At 28.9% G+C, this 21188-nt stretch overlaps 2 protein-coding genes across 2 annotated transcripts in view; one reads left to right on the top strand and one right to left on the bottom strand.

The window, feature by feature from the left end:
• The window catches only part of Pus10 (Pseudouridine synthase 10), a 32115-nt gene extending 19897 nt beyond the window's left edge, over window positions 1-12218 (top strand). The window contains exons 11-16 of the mRNA XM_067274407.1: window positions 1796-1872; window positions 5456-5511; window positions 5589-5750; window positions 5816-5914; window positions 11875-11974; window positions 12039-12218. Of these exons, the coding sequence (XP_067130508.1) occupies window positions 1796-1872; window positions 5456-5511; window positions 5589-5750; window positions 5816-5914; window positions 11875-11974; window positions 12039-12071 (527 nt within the window). The 3' untranslated portion in view covers window positions 12072-12218. The remainder of the gene's footprint in view (window positions 1-1795; window positions 1873-5455; window positions 5512-5588; window positions 5751-5815; window positions 5915-11874; window positions 11975-12038) is intronic.
• Window positions 12219-16315: 4097 nt separating this feature from the next.
• LOC136978677 (putative transcription factor p65 homolog) overlaps window positions 16316-21188 on the bottom strand; it is a 72856-nt gene continuing 67983 nt past the window's right edge. Inside the window, exon 12 of the mRNA XM_067274424.1 lies at window positions 16316-17197. Within this exon, the coding sequence (XP_067130525.1) occupies window positions 16614-17197 (584 nt within the window). The 3' untranslated portion in view covers window positions 16316-16613. The remainder of the gene's footprint in view (window positions 17198-21188) is intronic.

The following is a 21188-nucleotide window of genomic DNA, read 5'->3' as shown; positions in this document are numbered from 1 at the left end:
GATTTCAAGCTATTTTGTATATCTTAAAAATAATTAATTCTATCCCAGGAAACAATTCACTTTTATCTCGGAATCCCGGGACAAGCAAAAGACCAGGAAACGAGAAACCCTATTCCATACAATTATTAAAATTGATATACAGGAAAACCTCATTAGTTCAAATTTCAAGGGATGAAATAATTGCAACTTTGAATTATCTGAATTATTGAGTTTCAAGTTAACTGAGATTTATATATTTCTGTAGAATTTGCCAAATGTCATGTAAGGGATGTAATTTATTAAGCAAACTGAATATGGTTACATATACAGAATGCTGATTTCATTAATTAATAATAATATAAATATACTGCAGATCAACAGCATGTGTCCATTGAGAACCTCACAGGTTGCCAGATAGGTTTTATAAAAAATAAAGCAGAATTCCTATAAATGTAGCTCAAATTATTTTAAAGTGTCCCAAAAAGTAGTAAGTAGCTCAAATGTAGCCTAGAACCCTACAAATATCTCGATCTGCTATTTGTAGTTCAATCTTGCAATTCCAAAACCCAGCCATATTTTATGACATAAGAGAAAAAGGTAGTCCATGGGTATGGTGACAGCTGAAAATGTGTTACTGTAAAAGCAAAGCTTTATTGACTAGTTTAGAGTTGTTCCTGATCTGTTGTTCTCTTACAGTATGGAGGAGCTTTGATCTAAACGAATGAATTAACATATGCATATCACAGTTTGGACAGAATTTTCACTTCGAATTTTACAAAGTAGCCATATTTTGAACTAACTGAATTCCTTAACATGTAAATCTTTATATCCTCGGCCAAGACAAAAAGTACAGTTACAAACTAATGAGGATTTCCTGTATTAGTTGTTTGTAATTAGTATTAAGGGATCAAAGTTAACATCATTATTTGTGTTACATTTTTTGTTTATGTTGATGTCAATGTTTTATGAATTTATTTTAATATTAATAAATTGATAAATGATATTTTTTATTAGATGTATAACAAGGAAAAATAAACTACAGTATTTATTTGGGAATGCTCTGTTTATTAGATTCATGTTATTTATAAATATCTGTCTAATCTAATGAAATTAATATAATGATAAATATAAAATAATTGAAAATATTTAAATATGATGTAGTATAAGACAGTAATTTTAAAAATAAGAATTATAAATTAAGTATTTAAGAAAAATCTTATTTAGAATTTATTAAAAATTTTAAAAAGCTGTACAAATAGTATCTCCTTTTTTAAAAAAAAAATAATTTATTATAGAGGATGATCTAAAAATTGGTCCATTTGACTATTGTTTTTTGTGATTAAAAGTTTATCTAAAAAATCAAATTATTATTTTATATTATATATTAACTGTAGGATATGAATACAAAAAACAGAGTATATTTATTATAATTCTATTTTTGTAGTTATGAAATTAAATATCAAAAATGCTTGAGTATTAAATTTTATTATTCAAGTTTGTTTTAATTTTTGATTAATACTAAAAGACCATTTATACACACAACATTAAAATTAATTTAAGTTTATGATATTTAAAAATAATATAATTAAAAAGAAAAATAAAATTTAGAAATAAACTAATGAATTTTACCAACAAAATTATTTTTTTTTAAAATTGTTTTCAAATTGAATTTAATTTAGTGCGTGATAAAATGCTTGAAAATATTTAATGCTTTTAACATTAAAATAAAAAAGAAGCAAGTTTCTGAATTATTATTTTCTGATTAATTCAAAAGCAGATAATATTACAGCACTGAAAATTTTTATTTATTTTTCAGGTAGACCATTTGTACTTGAATTTATCAATCCAAAAATATTTGAAATCTCATCACAAATGTTAAACGAAATTCAAATGGTATGATATTTAAAAATTTATTATTTTGTTTTATTTTAGAGTAAATAAAGTATATAAAATAAGATGATAATGTTAGATAACTGTTTTATTTCAAACAGAACAAATGATACATATGATTTATTTATATTTTATTATATTAACATAGGGCCATCCATTAATTACAGTTTATTAATAATAATTACTAATTACAATTAATTTTAATTTTGAGCCTTTCTTTCTCCTTGTATACAGTCATGTATTTTTGGCAAACCCCTTCCCCTTGTTATGTGTACAATATTTAATGAATCCCTTATTATTTTGAAAAGTTCTGCAAATATTTTCCAATTGATATTTATTTACACTACTAATAGTACTAAAAAGTCTACATTGAGAATTCCTTGATTCTCCCTCTCCAGCATATACAATGATGTACTTTTTATGATCCTATTTCCTTAAACTGTGCACATAATTAATGAATAGCTCCTTATAAAATAAGATGATTATTATAATAATAATCGTCTTATCAATAATAATAAGAATGCATATGTTTATTCATTAATATTGGGTTGATGCAAGAGTTTTATAGTAAAACAATTATTCAAAAACTAAAAATTGTTTATTCAAGAAAATAATTGTATCTTGAAAATATTTAATTCTTTTAACATTAAAATAAAAAAGAAGCTAGTTTCTGAATTAATATTTTCTGATCAATTAATATTCAAGCACCTTCTTTCATTGATTGGGTAGGTCACAGATTCCTGCTGAATAAATCTTGGGCTGTTTTGACAATTTTTGAGACTAATGAAGAGTGCTTTATAAACTTTATAACTTTATTTAAAGATTTATAAACTTATAAGACTTTTTTGCACATGTATAGTTCCTGTGAGAAATATCATTGCCATCTAATTATAGATAAATGTGCAAAATTCAAATATTTTAAACTTGAACATCTAATTCACATTCTTTTAACACAGTCATCCTCAAATATCTTGTAAACAATTATATATGCAGAAATAAATTCAATAATGATTGATTAAATAGAATAGAGTTATGAAATTTTATTGAACTTGTAATTTTATTTGTAATTGGTTTGATTGCACACTTCCTACAAGAAATATTATTCTGTGTGTTTTGTGACATCATGATTTCTAAATCCCTTGTATCGTGTATTGTTGCATATATGAGTATGGAATGTTTGTCTACTCCATTCCGCATACAGGATGGAAATGAAATGAAAGAAAGATTTCACAGATCTTTCTTTCATTTCAGAGAGATCCCTTGCACCAGTTGGATTAAAATTAGTCATGTCCTAACTTGCAATTAAATTATTTTATTCTCTGAGTGGCTAAAGAATAATTTTAAATGCCGGAACATTAGGAGGGTTTGTCTTAAACGTTAAATGAAGTGAGATATTTGAAACACATGAGTTACGTGGGTTACGTGGCTGACAATGGAGTTAGGCATTAAATCAACTATACAACAAATAAGCATATAACTATTAATTATACAGGGTGTATCAGTACAGCGGTTACAAACTTTCAGGAGAGATAGAGTACATGTAGACGATGGGGAATCACGTAGCAATGCATGGTCGGAAACACTTTCCTGGCGCGGTAGTGACGACACAAAACACAAGAAAGGAAGTTTGTCAATGTTGTATCTATGTTCTCGCAGACGAACTGCCAGGTTTCTTCTAGTCACACCAACGTAATCTTTTTCAATTCATAATTGTTGATTTTCAAATGGAATTTTATATACCCCAGCTTTCTCTTCCTTCTTTATGCTGTCTTTATCATTCTATAGCAAGCTGCACGTTGGGTGCCCTTTTATAGATCATTCTCAAGTTTTTATAAGAAAAAGAGCATTAGCTACAATGTTGACAAACGACACAACAACACAATATTAGCAATTATGGCGCAGACTGAAGGAGCGATTGTAAAATGGGAAGAGGCTAAAGTCATTAAAATGGTGTACTCTCTATACATTGTGTTGGAGATGGAAAAGGTGGAAATTTATAAAAGTAAAATGAAAAACCATTGCACCTAAATGCTATGGATGCTAATGCACTTCCAGCAGCATGGAAATATATAATAGAAAAAAGAATGGCCCTTAAAAACCCTTAAATCATGTTTCTTTATAGTTAGCTTTGTTTTCTATGTTTTATTTGTTTATTTATTTAATATGCACATTTATTTCAATTTATTTTAAAGTTAAATTATTTTTTTAAATTTTAAATATGTAAAATATTTGAAAACGGCACGTTTTATTTTGGAACATTTATAATATTAAACCTGATGATGGCCTATATTAGATAGGGTGAAAACATTTCTAAAAATAAAAGAATTTTAAGCTCAGCAAAATTAGATGTAGTGAAATTGAAGTGAATTATTTGCTGAGAAAGAGCTAGATAGATATGAAGTTATCAGTTTTGGCATTTCCTCTTCTTCCATAAGACATCTTTTTTGATCACCCACATATTCTAAAATGTCACAAAGTGTAATCATTATGACTTAAACAACTACGAAATCAACTAGGATTAATGTCGGGCACAAATGCAGATAAAACGTTTTGACTACAGAGAGAAGTTATTAAAAAGACAACACACAAGTAACTCTCATATGTTGTCAGGCATGCTATACCCTTTGTGGCAGCCATTTTGGTCGACTCATACACCACCTATATTTACTGGCACAAGCGAATAAATGTAGAATGTTTAAATGATCTTTATCATTATTTTTGAGTTTTAATTTCATCTTTTATAATTTTTCTTCTAAATTATTATTATGAGAAACCACTAGTTTAGTTTTTATCTTAATTTTGCATATATTTGTGAAAAAAAGTCTTTCTGTATCTATAATCAACATCGATAATATGAGAAACACAATTTCTCACACACTATTTTTTATGCAGAAAATTGCATATTTCCAAAATAAAATTTAATTTCATAAAAAAATTTTAATTTCAAGTTATTGTTGTTTAAGATATTTGTAAACTAACTAAACTTATCTAATATATTATATTGTGATTTAGCATATTACAATTTAACATTGTGATAATTTATAATATTTTTTCATTACATTATATAATTTTGTGAATAGAACTGTATTTAATATTATTCTGTATTTTCTTTCATAAACATAAAAAGTTTACTTTGTATTAATTAAATTTTTTAGGAAAGCAAAAGGAAATTTGTATATATTTACAATTTTTCAAAAGCAATATTAAACTGAGCAAAATTGTAAAATACTTTAACTGTTCTTCTATGAGAGTTTTTAATATTTTGATCTTTAATTATAAACTGTAATTTGGTTGATATTTTACTCTGATTCTTTATTCTTAGTGTGAAACCAGATTAAAAATATTTTCAGTTAATCTGAACTTTTTCCACTTTAACAGTTTCAAAATATTTAAAATATCTCTAATATTTTGATCAAAATCATCAATTTAATTTTCATCAAATTTAATCCACACTCAAAAATTATTTTACAATAAATCTACATCCTTCTATTAGTTTTAAATTTTTGCATTATTGAATAATACTAATCAAGTGTTCGATATCAATAATAACTTTTTTTTTTTATTACAATTCTGATTACTCTAATAGGAAATTAATAGTAAAACTAATGATATAATGGTGAGAGACCTCCAAATGACAAACAAGTATGTTAAAAAGTTTATATTATATTGGAAAATTAATACCATTCAAATTAATATTTTTAACAAATAATTTATTTCAGAGATGAAATCCAAAAGTTAAAAGAAGGTGAAGAAGAAAAGAAAAAATCTTACTGTGCCAAATGTTGCATTAATAAGAAATTAAGTGACATTGATATAGAAAAACTTTCTCTGGTCAAAAATTTAACTTTGAAGCAAAAGACTCCAATTCGAGTATTGCACAGGTAATTGTTATAATTATTGAATAGATCTGAATATAACTTATTAAATATATTTAATAATATTTTAGAAGACCTTTAGCAATGCGTGAGAGGATTATACACAGCATATCTGCTACTAGGTTATCCGATTTTATATTTCAGTTACATTTGGTGACACAGGCTGGAACGTATCCTTATGCTGATGAATAAAATAAAATAGTTTAACTTAGTAGATACCATATAAAATCACTAGCTTTATATAAAATTTTCTCTGTAACTAGAAATTCAACAAACAAACAATACAAAAAAATGAGAGTATAAGTTCCCATAATTCTCTAATGCGTTGTTTTTGATAAAAATGTAGAATAGACAATGAAATCACAAAGACATTGTGGTATGCTGATAAAAAAGTAGAACTAATATCATTCTACTTTCCCAGCTGTTATGTATACATAACAATGAAAAGTAATGGAATTGTGTCAAATTTTACCCTCCAAGTTTTTTTCAAATCTCCACGTTTTGAGACACCTGAACCCTAAAAAGTAAAAAAAGGGGGAGCAAAAATTTTTGTGGATATGTGTTGGCATCTATTTGCTTAATATCTCAGGATGGAGTGAAGATAAAGAAACAAAATTTGGCATGGTAGCTTGTATATAAGAGGCATTGATGCTAATAAATTTTGGTTGTGAAAGGTCAAGGGGATGGAGAGAGTGAGCTAGAAGGTGGTCACGTGATATATCTTGTGAAGACTTAATGAAGATTTTAATTGTTACAGTCTTTTACTTTGTATTACTTTTACATTGTAAAACATGTTGCAAAAACATTTGTAAAACATTTTGTTTATTCAAACACTCAATATAGTGCAATCACTTGACCACTTGGCATTTTTCATCATTAACTTTTATGAAAAATGCCAAGTGGTCGAGTGATTGCACTATCATGTATGAACAAACGAAAAAATAGCGACACGGTTTCAAGAATGTTGTTATAAAACATGTTACAAAGTCATCTCTACCCTCAAAATTACGTGTTTTGTTGTTTTGTAATAATTAAAAATATATAAAATTTTTATAACAAACTCTCATAACAGTTGGCACCACATACAATTTTAGTTATTTTGATTAATAAAATCTCATAAAAGCTGCGAAAGTTACACAACTCGTTGCTAGATATTTCAGTTTTGTCATTTACAACAATACTATGAACATTGTAAGTAGGTATCTGATCTGTATTTACATTTATAAGAAAAAAGCAAAATAAATAATTTAATTGATAAGCCGAGCTGAAATTGAAATTAATAAAGATGGTTATGGAAGAATAAGGCAATAAATGTAGAAAAAAGTAATTATAAAGTATATAACAGACATGGGCAAATGCGGCTCTTGCTGAAAGTGTTAATTTCTGTTTTTTATTATTATTTTTACAATTTTATCTTTATAATTTTGTGAAAATATGTTTATTTAAAAATTCAATATTTGTTTTATATTATATTTATATTATATAATAAAATTGCATGCCTTACCATACTATCCGCCACAACAATACAGAACTGCGGCTCCCATGCATTTTGCAAAAACCTACATTTTGGCTCCCATTGAACTCTTGCTTGCCCACCCCTGGTATATAATATTGACAAAATATTGGGTTGTTCGGAAAGTTCGTAGCGATTTTTGATAGCTGACAGTTGAGACACCGATTGAGGCAAAAATGATTAGAATTGTACAAACCAATGAATATTACGATAAATGACCTTGAGACGCGTCCGTTACAAAAAAACCGTTAAGATTATTCAAATAGCGTTTAATTTGGCTCATTGCAAAAATGGATGCGAACAACGTGCATTATCGACACTTGTTTCTTTTCTTTTTTCGTAAACGCAAAAATGCTGCACAAACAGCAAAAAAGATATGTGATGTTTATGGTGGGAGTGCTGTATCAGAATCAACTGTTCGAAAGTGGTTTGCAAAATTTAAAACGGGTAATTTCAGCCTTGAAGATGCTCCTCGCTCAGGAAGACCTCCTGTTATTGAAGAGGACCAAATCAAAGCATTATTGGATGAAAACCCTCATTACACAACTCGAGAGATTGCAGACATAGTGAAGTCATCAAACAGTACTGTATTTCAACATCTAAAGAAGCTCGGATACGTGAATCGTTATGACATTTGGATACCTCACGACTTAACGGAAAAAAACTTACTGGATCGCATCTCCATTTGTGATTCTCTTGAAAAACGAAATGAAAATGACCCTTTTCTGAAGCGTTTAGTGACAGGTGATGAAAAGTGGATCATTTATAACAACATCAGCCGAAAACGATCGTGGGGTAAAAAAAATGAATCACCATTAAAAACTCCAAAGGCCGGTCTTCATCCAAAGAAGGTCGTGCTCACTGTCTGGTGGGATTGGAAAGGAATCCTGTACTATGAGCTGCTTCCACAGAATCAAACAATTGATTCTGATAAGTATTGTTCCCAATTGGATAAGCTGAACATGGCAATTAAAGAAAAACGTCCGGAACTGGCCAATAGAAAAGGCATTGTGTTTCACCAAGATAATGCCAGACCTCACATGTCTTTACGAACACGCCAAAAATTATTGGAACTAGGCTGGGATGTTTTACCCCACCCCCCTTACTCACCCGACCTTGCCCCGTCGGACTACCATTTGTTCCGTTCTCTACAAAATTCCCTTCATGATAAAAACTTTGATACTTTGGAAGCTTGCAAAAACCACGTGGATCAGTTTTTCGCAGAAAAAACTGGAAAGTTCTACGAAGAGGGTATCATGAAGCTGCCCCATAGATGGCAACACGTCATTAAAAACAATGGCGCATACATAATGGAATAAAAGTATATTTTTAGTATTAAAACAATTTCTTTTATTTCTCTTAAAAATCACTACGAACTTTCCGAACAACCCAATACATGATCTAGGCTTAGAACAAATTCACAAGAAAGTAGATTGAATATTTTTGTGCATTATATGGCAGGATGATAAGCCCTTTTATAGATTTTGCTTTCAATTATGCTTAATTATGAACAATACAAACTGATCAATTTGATTTGAGTTACAGGCAACAAAGAAATATTTGTCTTATATTCAGAGTGTGTACAGACCTGGAAAGTCAGGAAAGGTCAAGAAATTAGATTTTTAGCAGAGTCAGGGAATCCACAAATACTGTGGAATTTGTCTGTTGCTCTAGCTCCTTTTTGATCTGAATATGTCTTTAAATTTAGTTCAGTATAAGAGAGGTTAACAAAAACTGGAGCAACTGAAAGAATGGCAAGATTTGTCACACTTCTATCTTGTAAACTATAAATGATAATCTAGCGATTAGAATTTTGTTGGATAGAGGATTTATGTTTGTATTTAAAATGGTAGATAGTGGGGGTGTGCAGCTATGAGGAGGTTTGCAGTTGCAGATAAATACTGAAAATGGTGTTGCCACATAGCATTTAGACAGTGTATAACTTTGGATGTTAAAATTAGTGTTAATTTGTACAGAATGACAAGATCTACAATATTACTTAGCAATAATAACTGATAAAATAGGATTTGTAAAGTTATATGCCAATGAGTGTGTGAGTCAAAGAAAATTTTCATAATGTTAAAGAAATTGCAAAGGAAACATGAACAGAAATGTAGGAAAGGAAAAAGGAATCAGAAAAGCCCAAAATGAGTAATGCCAAATGATGCAGATTGTATAAAGAGCATAAGGAAACCGAGCGCGTCGACTCTGATGCGAGTGCACTGCCACCCGAACCAATACATATTTACTTGGTATGTGATTAACTATCAAGACTTTATTTGTTTACATCTTATCCTTCCTCTAATCACACAAATACAGGTTCACGCCTTAAATTATTGCGATTGTGTCCCATCAACAACCCTTCAAATTTTTTTGACCTGCGAACATCTGGTTAATTAACCCTTTGCCATCAGTTGATGACGTGGGGAGAGGCAAAGAACTGTCAGTCAGCTTAACAATATTGTGCATGGGACATTTTTGGACTGCATGACAGACCTCAAGCAATTCATGTATTTTTATTTATTATATTCGTTGCTGCTGGCCACCTACAGTATTTAGAGATAATAATCCTGTCAATGTTGACAGATTGATGATCCGCGATGTTTCTTCTTTCTAACGGCAAATTTTCATCTTCGGATGGCCCACAGAATTTTGGAAGTTCATATTTTTCAGAAGTATACCAAAATATTATCATAAGAGTTAAAATCGGGTTTTCAAAAACAATCAACAGCGACCTGCTTTCCTGCCAAAACTCCGCCACTCTCATCGTGAGTTTCAGGGAGGAATGGGAAGAAATGTAATGATCTTGAATGGATCCATGCTGGATCAAGAATAGACACTATATGATTTCTCCCTCTAACAGTGTGTGCAATTTATTCTGCATAAATTTGAATTTCCATCCTCCTTATTTTAAGAAAAGTTAATTTTTTGATGCAACTTGAGTATTTTTCTTATAAAAAATTTTATGATTTTATTTAAATATGATGTAGAAATGACTTTGCATAAAATTGATTACTTAACTGGCTAAGTTTTTTGTTTTTTGTAAGTGAATAAAGTGTTTTTAATAAAAAAAAATTTACATAATTGTGTGCAAAATGGGCTTAAATAGACTTGACCAAATATTACATAAGAGAAAGAGGAAATGCAGAGACCTTAATAAGTCAGGAAATCACAGATGAAATTACCTGTACAGACCATGTATATTATTATTTGGATTTACAAAAGAATTTAAATAACAGTTTGAACATATTGAATGAGAAATAAAAATATTCTGTTATAACACTAAAAAGTGACGCATTTGATTAAAGTTTTTGGTGTGTTTATGTGTATGTGTATATATGTAAATAATCAGAAATTTTTGTTTAATAACCTTCAAGTAAAAACTAATTTTATGTGAATTTTTTGAACATGAACATGAATGCAAATTCTCCTACATAATAACTCTCTGATAAAGAATCAGATTAGATTGATTTGGTAATAAAAAATTTAAATATACTGTATTGGCCCAAATATAAATTGACTCCCAATTTTAGAATACCTACTTTTTGAAAAATTATACGTGACCTTGTATTTATTTGCATACAAAAAAATTGACTTTTCAAGTTTTTTAATGCAAATTGCCATTGAAACTCAATTGCTTCATCACTCATTGTCACCATTCTTGTTTCCTATTTCATAATTTGATTTCCAGATATTTGAAAATACAGTCAATCAAAAATTCATTTATGCTGTTTTTGTAGTATTTTTTATAGATTGCATTTAAATCTTACCTAACTGATCAGAGTTCATATTTTATACAATGAACATCTATATTACATTCCTATGTATGTAAGAGAGAAATTGTAACTTAACTTTTGTTTTTTTTTAACCAAAATTAGTTTCAATTTTGCTCTATAACTTATTATATAATATTTTATGCGTCTGGTTGTAGACCCAGCATATGTATTCGAGAAGCAAGCTTTCTTGCATATTTTACTCATATTGTGCAAAGTGTACTTCTGGTTTTATGACAATCAAAAATGATATAAAGTTTATGTATTTCATTTTTGCTTATCTTATTTTTTTTAGGACTATCTAAAACACGTAATTATAAATTTACACTTTACAACAAATTTTCAGTACCTTTCCCCAATTTTTGATGCTTGTTTGATTAGTAAAGACTCCTAGGAGTAAGATAAAAACAGTCAGTTTTGGTAACTTTTCTATCATAATTTAACAGAATCAATCAACTAATCAATTTGTATGATTGTAAATAAACACTTAATTCTTGTACATAGTTTATTGGCTGCAGTAGGACAGGTCACAAGTTGGCTGACATTTGGCATCGCTAAACAATCGACACACCAAATTTTAGCATTAGTTTTAACTCTATAAATACGTTAACTCGTTATCTGTGATACGAATATTTTTGTTCTCATTTCAGTCACTTCCTGAAATTTTCTTGCCTATAATGTAGAAATCTAAGATATAATTTTAAATAAAATGATTATATAAGTGTAAAGGATTGAAAACAAATAAACTAGATATAACTTTAAATGCTGTTCTGGGACAAATTAATGTGTACTATATAGCAGTAATATAAAAGCTTTCGTAAACAGAATAATCTTAACTAAAAAGGTACGTGAAAGAATTCGTTCATGGTGATTTTGGAAGAACCGTTCCAAATTTAGGACTGTTATTAGAAGCCGAAGTCGACATAATCGAATTAGACGTAGAGGTAAGCAATTTAAAAATGAAAGAATAAAGAAATTTACTATCATTAATAAACATTTTCTTTGCAGAAAATTGATTTAGACTGGCCTCCTGTCTTATGAAATAAACTTTTCAAGGATTTCATCAAAACATTTATTGAAAGATTTTATATTAAATCATACATAAAACTTTGACATTGGAATGAATTGAAAATCACAGTGTCATTTTATCAAGTTGTATATATGCAATAAAAATAGCTATAAAATTTTTTTTACAATTTCACGTAACTATAAAATTACAATTAAATTGATTAATTCAATAAACAATTGTTAATAATCAACATTTCATAAAATCTTTACTTTGACTAACATCTAAGCATAGATATTTACATTTCCAATAGGAAAAAATAACAACAGTTTTTATTTAAATACTAATGCTTTTATAGTCATAAAAAGGCACATAATGGATATATTTAGCTGCAAAATACTGAATATTTATAGGACTCATTTCTTAATATTTCAGATGTACAAATGGGTTATTACGGTTTTAACTCGGTAGCTTTTGATTGATAGTGCCATTGACCAGTAGAGAATCAAAGTTCAAACAATATGGAACATATCAATCTCAGCATTTGATATAAAAAATTTATTTTTAGATAAAACTGTGTCCATATTTTTGTGCTTATGACATCCAGCTGATAAAATCTGATCACATTTTCTACATTCACAAAATTACTTTATATATATATATAGTTTATACTCTATGGATGACAACTGCAAAAAAATTAAAAGTAGTTGTCAGATTTATAGGATTATAATGAAACTACATGTGATGATTATGACAAATATAATAATTTAAAATTTGATTTCTTCTTACTTAAAATGTTAGTGTGAAAAAATCATCAGCAGTATTTGCTAGCAAGGTTGGTAAAACCAAATTTTTTTTTGTGGTAGCAACACAAACAATAGTTGATAATAGAAATGCAATAATAAAAGAATGATTAATACTAAATTTTTCAATTATAATACCTGTAATTGGCATTTTCACAATACTTTTAATTCTAAAATTAATTACATCTCAAAAAATATACAAACTTTTATTTAAAAAACAATAGAATTTGAGAAACTTCACATCAGTATAAAAATTACAATTAGATATTTTGCATAGACACAAACATTTCTGACAAAATAAGGAATGTTTATCCAAACAGAAAATAAAATGTATGTATAAAAGATCCATTTCTTTAAATGCTATCTCAGAAGTGTGTTATGAAAAATACCAAAATAAAATCAATGATTTTTGTTTTTTTTTTATTAAAAAAATAGTAAATTTTGTTAAACCTCAACTTTTTAAAAATTTATAATTTTACAACCATTTTTTTTTTTCTATTACAACAATGTCTTACGATGATAAAAGAAATTCATAAAACATCATAAATGCATATAGACTTTTAAAGTTCTTTAAAGCACAAAATATATTTGACATGATAAATATTAAGTACAATTTTTATGAAAATTATAAAATTGCACCGAAGTTCTTAAATGTAGAATAAAACCTTAATAAATAGTCGTCATGAAAAATTATTTCGTTTGTGTTTAAAATAAAAAGTTTATGACATTTCATTATAGCTTTTATATTTTTAAACTTTATTTGCTATTTTTAAGTTAAAATTTTTCTAGAATGTTTTGCCAGAACATTTTAGTTTATCTAAAGCCAGTATTGTACAGTATAAATAACTTTATTTGATTACAAATATGCCCAAACTAAAACAATTTAGCAAGGAAGAGGTTAAAAAAATTTGGAAATTGAAGGCTGAAGGAAAGAAAGTGTAGGAAATTGCTAAAACAGTGAAAAGATTACCTTCAGGGGTACATTAGATATCTAATCTAGATATGGTAGATCAATGGTATCATCTAGAGAAGACTCCGACAAATTTTGCTACTAGTGACCAATAACAACTGTTCTGTAACAAAAGCAGTAAACAACCATATCTAAAGCCAGACACATCAGTGCACAAATAATTGGCAAGAGAACATGTGGACAGAAGAATGGAAAAAGTTTTGTTCGATGATGAAAAGAAACTGAACTTAAAACAGGTCTGATGATTGGTTTAATTATTGGCATGACTTGGAAAAGAATCTGACTTTTCACAGTAGACAGAAAAGAGATGGAAGTCATGGATTGGGCAGCTTTTGGATATCATGGTAAAAAACCCCAATGATGATCATTTTTGTGGCAAACAGAAGTCAGAAGACTATCAAAAATGGCTTGAAAAGTTTCTTCCCGTTGGAAGTAGACTTGCAGGAGGAAAATCAGATGTTTGGTGCACAGTTAATTTGTAAGTCATAACTAAGTTATGTTTTTATTAAGTCACCTGCATTCTAGAATGTTGCTTACTGTTTGCAATGTGATTATCAGAAAGTCGTCGTTCAAATGTGACTAAAATAAACATTTAGCTAATAAGAAATAGCTATTTCCATTCTTAATAGAATTTTTCTGCAGAAAACAGCCCTCAACAATAAGCTAGTACTGCTTGATCAAAACAATGTTGTACTTAATTTCATCTAATGAGAATGAGCTATTTTATTGCACATTATATGGTAGAACCTTAGGCTTTTTAAATCTTGTCATTCAAGAAAATTAAAAGGTTCTACCATATTTGTGGTAATATAGTGAAGATTTAATTCTGAAATGTGTAATTTAATTATTAAGACAATTCTTTGAACAGATAACTTTTTCAAAATAAAATTTGTATTTGATTTTTGTTGGCTTTAATTTTAGAGCACATTTTGATCAGAATAAAAGTTTATTTACCTACAATTATTGAATAATATGCTCTAGTCTCCAATAATATATTGGAATATAGATCATATTATTCAATAATTGTAGGTAAATAAACTTTAATTTTAAAAAATTTTTTGACCATCTTTTCCTCTTACTACTATATATTTTAGAAAAATCTAAATTGCAAAATAAAAATACATGTTAGTTTTTCATTTTTTAAATTTCTGGATCATTCAATTATGTTTAGAAACATCATTTATCTTTTAGAAGAATTTAACAGAAATAAAATTAAAAAAATACTTGTTATGTCTTAATGAACCATAATAAAAGGAAAATTATGATGATGATTGAACCTTATATGCTTTATATTAAATTAATTAAATTTTGAATAATTATGGTGATTAATTTTTTTATAATTTACATTTCCAGTTATCCAAAAAATAGTATTAAGTCAAGATGTACTACTGGACAGTGGGTGATCAGATAATAAACACTTTTGCGAAAGATTTTTGAAACACCTCACAGAACAAACACAAGAAGAAGCGACATAAAATAACGAATACCAATTGGTCTTCCCTTATCTTCTGCAACAATTCGAAACTTTTCGAAGCGCAGGAGACATCGACGCTCGACCCAATATATACTGATCGGATAGTATTCATTCGAACTTTGAAACTTTCCTTGTAATTCCAGCCTTTTAATTTTTTCACAGAAACAATTCTTTTATAGTATTTGTGAGACTGTTGGGTGGGCACTCGTTAAGATTTGAATCAGTTTTTATCTTCAAAAGGTGAGCGTATAATAGCAAAGGTAGAGAGTGGGCAGAAGATGTCTGATGTTGCCGGGCAGTGTGGTTCGAACAGGTCTACAGTAGGCCACAGTTCAATCTTATCTAAGAAAGATACAGTATAGTCAAGAAGACTCGAGCAGCTAAAGGAGTAACAAAAATCACATCTGAGAAATAAAGAACACTGAACAGCACATAATGAAACCTGAAGCGGATCTGATGACAGAAGAATGCCAAGAACTCTTGAATGAAGAAAACCGTATACTTGATGAGATATGTTTTCTTCTGAAAAAGAGGATTAATGCCAATATCTGCTATTAAAGATCTTTTGAAGTGAGAGGATGGTCTTAGAATGGCATCAAAACCAGGTTGAGGCTTGGGATCTCTACAATTACAATGCTATTAATTACTTCTGAAGAATCCTGAAGAAGGGAGAAAAGCAATCGACATTAGGTGGATTCTTTAACCCCCACAAATGGAAAAAATGTGACTAATAAAAATGCAAGACTGTGTATATGTATTTTTATTATTTGGGGTCTCCAGAACGAATTAATCAAATTCCCATAAAAACTATGGTAAATCAATAATTGGTTAATGAACAATTTGGATAGCAAACAAAGTCTTGGAACAGATTGTGTTCGTTAACCAATCACCCACTGTATTAATATAATATTTACTGGAAATCAATCTGAATCTGATTGATAATATATGACTAATTATTTAATTTCAAATTAATAAATCTTAACTTTTGTCAGAATTTATTAATCATCATTAAGATTAAAAATTAAAATAATCTTGATCTTTTAAATGTAAACAGACTTATATGATTTTAAAATAGTAAAATATTATAGTTTAGCCTTGGAAGTTTTCATATTTTAATCTAATGATACATGCTAGATTGTTTTGATCAATGAGGTTCTATTGTAAAATGGCAAAAAAGTAATGTTATCGTGTGCAGAAATGATTTATATCAAGAAATATAAACAACTTAACATTGATGATGATAAAATATGTAATATTCAACATTTAACAAATATTTCTGAGTTCTCTCAGTACTTATGTAAAATTAAGACTAGTTAATTTTTTTATTGTTTCAAGTATCTTCAGAAGACTGACGAACTGTATTTTCACATAACTGACTCAATTCTTCTAAATCCCTTTCTATCTTTTTTACTTCATGAAGATTTTCATCTGTTTGTCCATTGCCTGAAGGTAAATTTTGGCCACTATCAAATATTGAAGGGTTTAAATCGAACCAATTAGTACCTGATAAGCTTGTATCAGTTTGTAATGAAAAATCAATGGTCAGACTATCAAATTTAACAGTTGCATCATCGACAGACATTTGCAATCCTGAATTTGGTAAATCATCTTCTAAAACATTCATAGATCCAGGAAGAGATTCTGCTACATTTGGATTATCCTTTCCTGCTCCTCCTAATGGTGGTGGAGATCTACTGTTGTCAGACAGTGGCGGTGGTGGTGGTGTAATATTGACAGAGGATAGAATTCCTCCCATAGATAATGTTGAAGAAAATTCTGGATTAATATTATTGTTAGGCTGATAAAATGAATGAAGTAATGCACCACCAGTATATGAAATAGCTGTAGAAACAGGTGTAATTGTTTCCAATGCTTGCTTTCCAGGGCTTGGACTGGTATACAGCCTTTGATAATCTGAATAAGAATTACATGAAAATGCATAATGTACAATAAATTTATTATATTTTATTTTTAAAATTATATACAAAACTTATTTTTTAAACAAAGTAATATTTCAACACACTAAAAACCTTAATATTTGTATGCAGTTTTATACTTCAATGTACAAATGTTAAAACTATGCAGTAAGTAATAAATGAGAGAGATTATTATTATGTAAAAAACTTCAAAAGTTCAATGTAAAACTAACTTGTTTTATTTACACCAATTAGTGATCCCAAATGATGCTAACAGCTAATAGATGTTATTGATTTTAATTCTGCAAGTAAAGCATGCAGAATTAAACTAATAACTTATTTATCAGTCTAGAACTAATTTAAGTTTTTACATAATAAATAATCTTTTGTTAGCTAAGCACTTAGTTGAAGGGCTCAGTGCAATATGACCTTAACCTTCACTTTTGGGAAAACTCAGATTCATACACAAAGTTATGCAAAATAACAGTATGTACTTTGTCAATAGACGGCTCTGATGTGAGCTTACATGACTCGGCAGTAAATCTATATCATTTTTCTAATCAATGTAACAGTCATTTGTTTTGAGCAATAAGGTGCTGGATTAAATAAAAATGGAAGGAGAAAGCAGTCAAATGAACAATAGTAATAATATAATCTGGGTTATTTAAACTGATCCTGGAAATGAAGATTCAGAAGAGGTAAGGATTACTTTAATATCTATAAAGATAGAATTGAAGGATGACACTTTTTCACTTAAAAGTTCTATACTACAAAAAATACATACATTTTTAAGCTAATATAGATCTGTTTACTTATCTTAATATTGTGTGAGATATGTATGTGATAGTAATTATACGTATTAATTTCAAATGTCTACTCTTATTGTTCTGAGTCACATTATTACTGATATTTATAATGTCAATGATTATTTCTGAAATTATCATAAAACTTCATCAGTATTTGTTTTTACTTTCATTTTATTTTAATGCTTGAATATAAATTCAAGATAAATTAATGTAATACAAGTATCTATTATGACGTCGCAATGCCAGGCTGAAATTTTTAATCAATTTAATTTAAAATACAGTAAGACACCGCTTAACGCTGATTCAATATAACGCGGTCTGCTTGATGCCTAAAAAAACGCTCAAAATTTATGCTGATTCAAATTAACACTGTATTTCATTGGGACTAATTGTATTATATACAAATCAAACAGGAACCAATCAGCAAAAGATGGCAATTCGTCGTAGTGCTGTACTACCCTTAAATCTATGTTTGTTTTGTGCAATTTTGGAAAAAATATAACATCATGGATGCCATAAGAAATATCGACTTCGCTTGGCGAGAATTAACTGATAAGTGCATGAACGGAGTGTGGAAGAAGTTATGGCTGAAGGTATCCAAGAATTCTCAAATTCACATCAAGAAGAGCTGATCGCTGCATCATTAGGTTGACAAAATTGTCAACTTAATACAGGAGATGTAGACAAGCAGGATATTGGGGAGTTACTGCAGGTTTCTGGTAAGAGCCTTACCAATGATGATCTTCAAGAACTGGCAGAACAAGGAATTTGTGTAGAACTGGAAAAATAGAGATTCTGAAGACAAAGAACCCAAAAATTTCTCTACAGTTTTTCTTAGTAAAAGTTTGGTAACAATAACTGAAATCGTTGATCAAATTGTACCGAATGATCCAGATTTTGATAGCATCCAAAAAGCCTCATTTTGTTTTGGCATCCTATCTTCTGCTATCGACATTTGTTTAAGGAAAGAAAAAGAAAGTGACCAATGAAACCTACACAACTTCATCGCAAAAAACAAGAATTTCAGAAGAACCAGGACCTTCGTCACAAAAAATTAACTTTACATTTCTGTATGCATATGTTTGTGTGTTATTTAACATATTTTTATATAAATTTTTGCATAACAATATAACTTAAAATTATAGTAAAATTTGCTTATTTATTGGTTGCATGTTCTCCTATCCCTATTTACTCTATGTTAAAATGGTCTTGTTTAATGCTGTTTCGCTTAGCACTTCATCATCTAGGAAAGCATCCCCCGCATTAAGCGGGGTCTTACTGTACTTACTGTATATGCTGTCCACCTCAAATTAGTTTTGGCTTGCATCTGTATATCATGTTTTTTCTTTAACAATAGAGTTGTGCCAGTCATCTATGTAACAATTTTCATGGAAAATTTTTTGAATTGAAATAACATGATTTCTGATTGTAAAAGCCTTACTGTCCTTAAATTCTAATATTATTGTTAATTGTCTACTTGGACTTTACTTATTAATAGGACTTTATACTGGTGTTTAAAGATTGGCACAGTAAAGTCCTATTAATAAGTAAAGTCCAAGTAGACAATTAACAATAAACATAACTTCTGGTTTGCTTCATAAATTCATATATAATTAATCAGGGGTCTCCTGTCCCTAAGGTTTCCATGTCTGGTCTCATCTTTCATCTACCTAACTCTATTCTTGAGATTAAGAAAAGACAGACAGATGATAATGGGAATTTATAGGTCTACAATTTTTTTCAAATTGCATCCCAATAAGAAAATAACCATTGTTATTTCAGAGGTTATGTTTAAATTACATTAATAATATAATTTTGTCCAAAATTGTTTCATAAAATAATTCTATCATTATGAAATTAGATTAAACTGATAAAAAAAAACGATCTTTCTTTCTTTGTGATTTAATCTATTTACTGTTTTGGTATGAACTACATATATCAAGGAAGCCTGAGGTCAGTCTTTTCAACTGCCCTTCAAACAGTAGGAGCAAGAGTCATCATCCAGACTGGCAACGTGTGAAACATGAGGAGGAAAAACAAAGGTTGGCAATATACTTCACTGCCAAATGATTACTGTAATCTGTTGGGCTATTTTTCAGCTACTATTACTAATTAGACATTAGGAGATGTAGCAAAAAACAAAGCTACACAAAAGGTGAACCATCTAAGACACATTTGACCTTTACAGAATCTGGAAAAGTAAAATGGAATTACCATAACTATTTGTAAGAGAATGTTTCTTGCATTGCATAGATTACAAAATTCATGGAAGCAAATCCAATTAATTCAGAAACAAATCAAGAGAGGCAATGTAGCTGTCAAATATGATGGCAGGGAAAAGCTTAATAATAGACCAAATACTTTTTCTCAAAAAAGATGTTAGCTGGGCAAGAAATTTTATAATTTCCATTGTGAAATTTGTAAGTCACTATAGGAATGTTTTTCAAATGTGACTGTGACTAATGTTAATTTTAAAATTAGAATGTTTTAAGCTCTTGCCAGAAATCAGAGTTAAGATTTAAATTGACTGTTTACTGTATATACAAGCAAGATCGATCTTGAATTAGTAATTACAATTTCTTCAATTCTGTAACATAATTATTTATTATTATTTTTTTGTTCTAATGTTATTAAATATTCCCTTAATACTGTAGGATTTACTTATTTCCAAGTGATCCTTAGTACAGGATTAGTAAAACCTGTAAAAGCAAAATTTCAAGGAGTTCTATAAACTTTCTGGTTTAATCAGGTTGGAACAACAAAGCATAATTGCTTCAAAATGTACTTTATTTTTTTAAAAATCAATTTTCAATCAGCACATAGTAGTTCCATTCATTGAAACTATTACTAAAAAGTAAAATGATGCAGAACATATACATTTGTGTGTATGTATTCTCAAACAAACAAAAGTGCAAATTCTTTTCTAACATGTCAATACATCAGGAAACCAAAATGGAAACACAAACACAGCTTAATGCAGATGGAAACAAAAACATTACAGAAGAAACTTCAGAAATTATTATATTACCAGTAGCCTGGGTTGCCCCCTAGTGGGCGTTCTAGCAGTAGCAGTGTCATTCCGTGGTATAAATAATAAATTCATATTACAAATAAAAATAATAATATACTGAATTTCTCATGGCATACCCCTACTAAAATGCAAAAAACTGCATTTATTGTTAA

This window comes from Centruroides vittatus, unplaced genomic scaffold, assembly GCF_030686945.1.
Source record: "Centruroides vittatus isolate TY-2023 unplaced genomic scaffold, ASM3068694v2 contig_549, whole genome shotgun sequence".
NCBI classification, from domain to species: domain Eukaryota; kingdom Metazoa; phylum Arthropoda; class Arachnida; order Scorpiones; family Buthidae; genus Centruroides; species Centruroides vittatus.
Note: the sequence above shows the minus strand (reverse complement) of the source record. Positions and strands in the feature narration are given on the sequence as shown.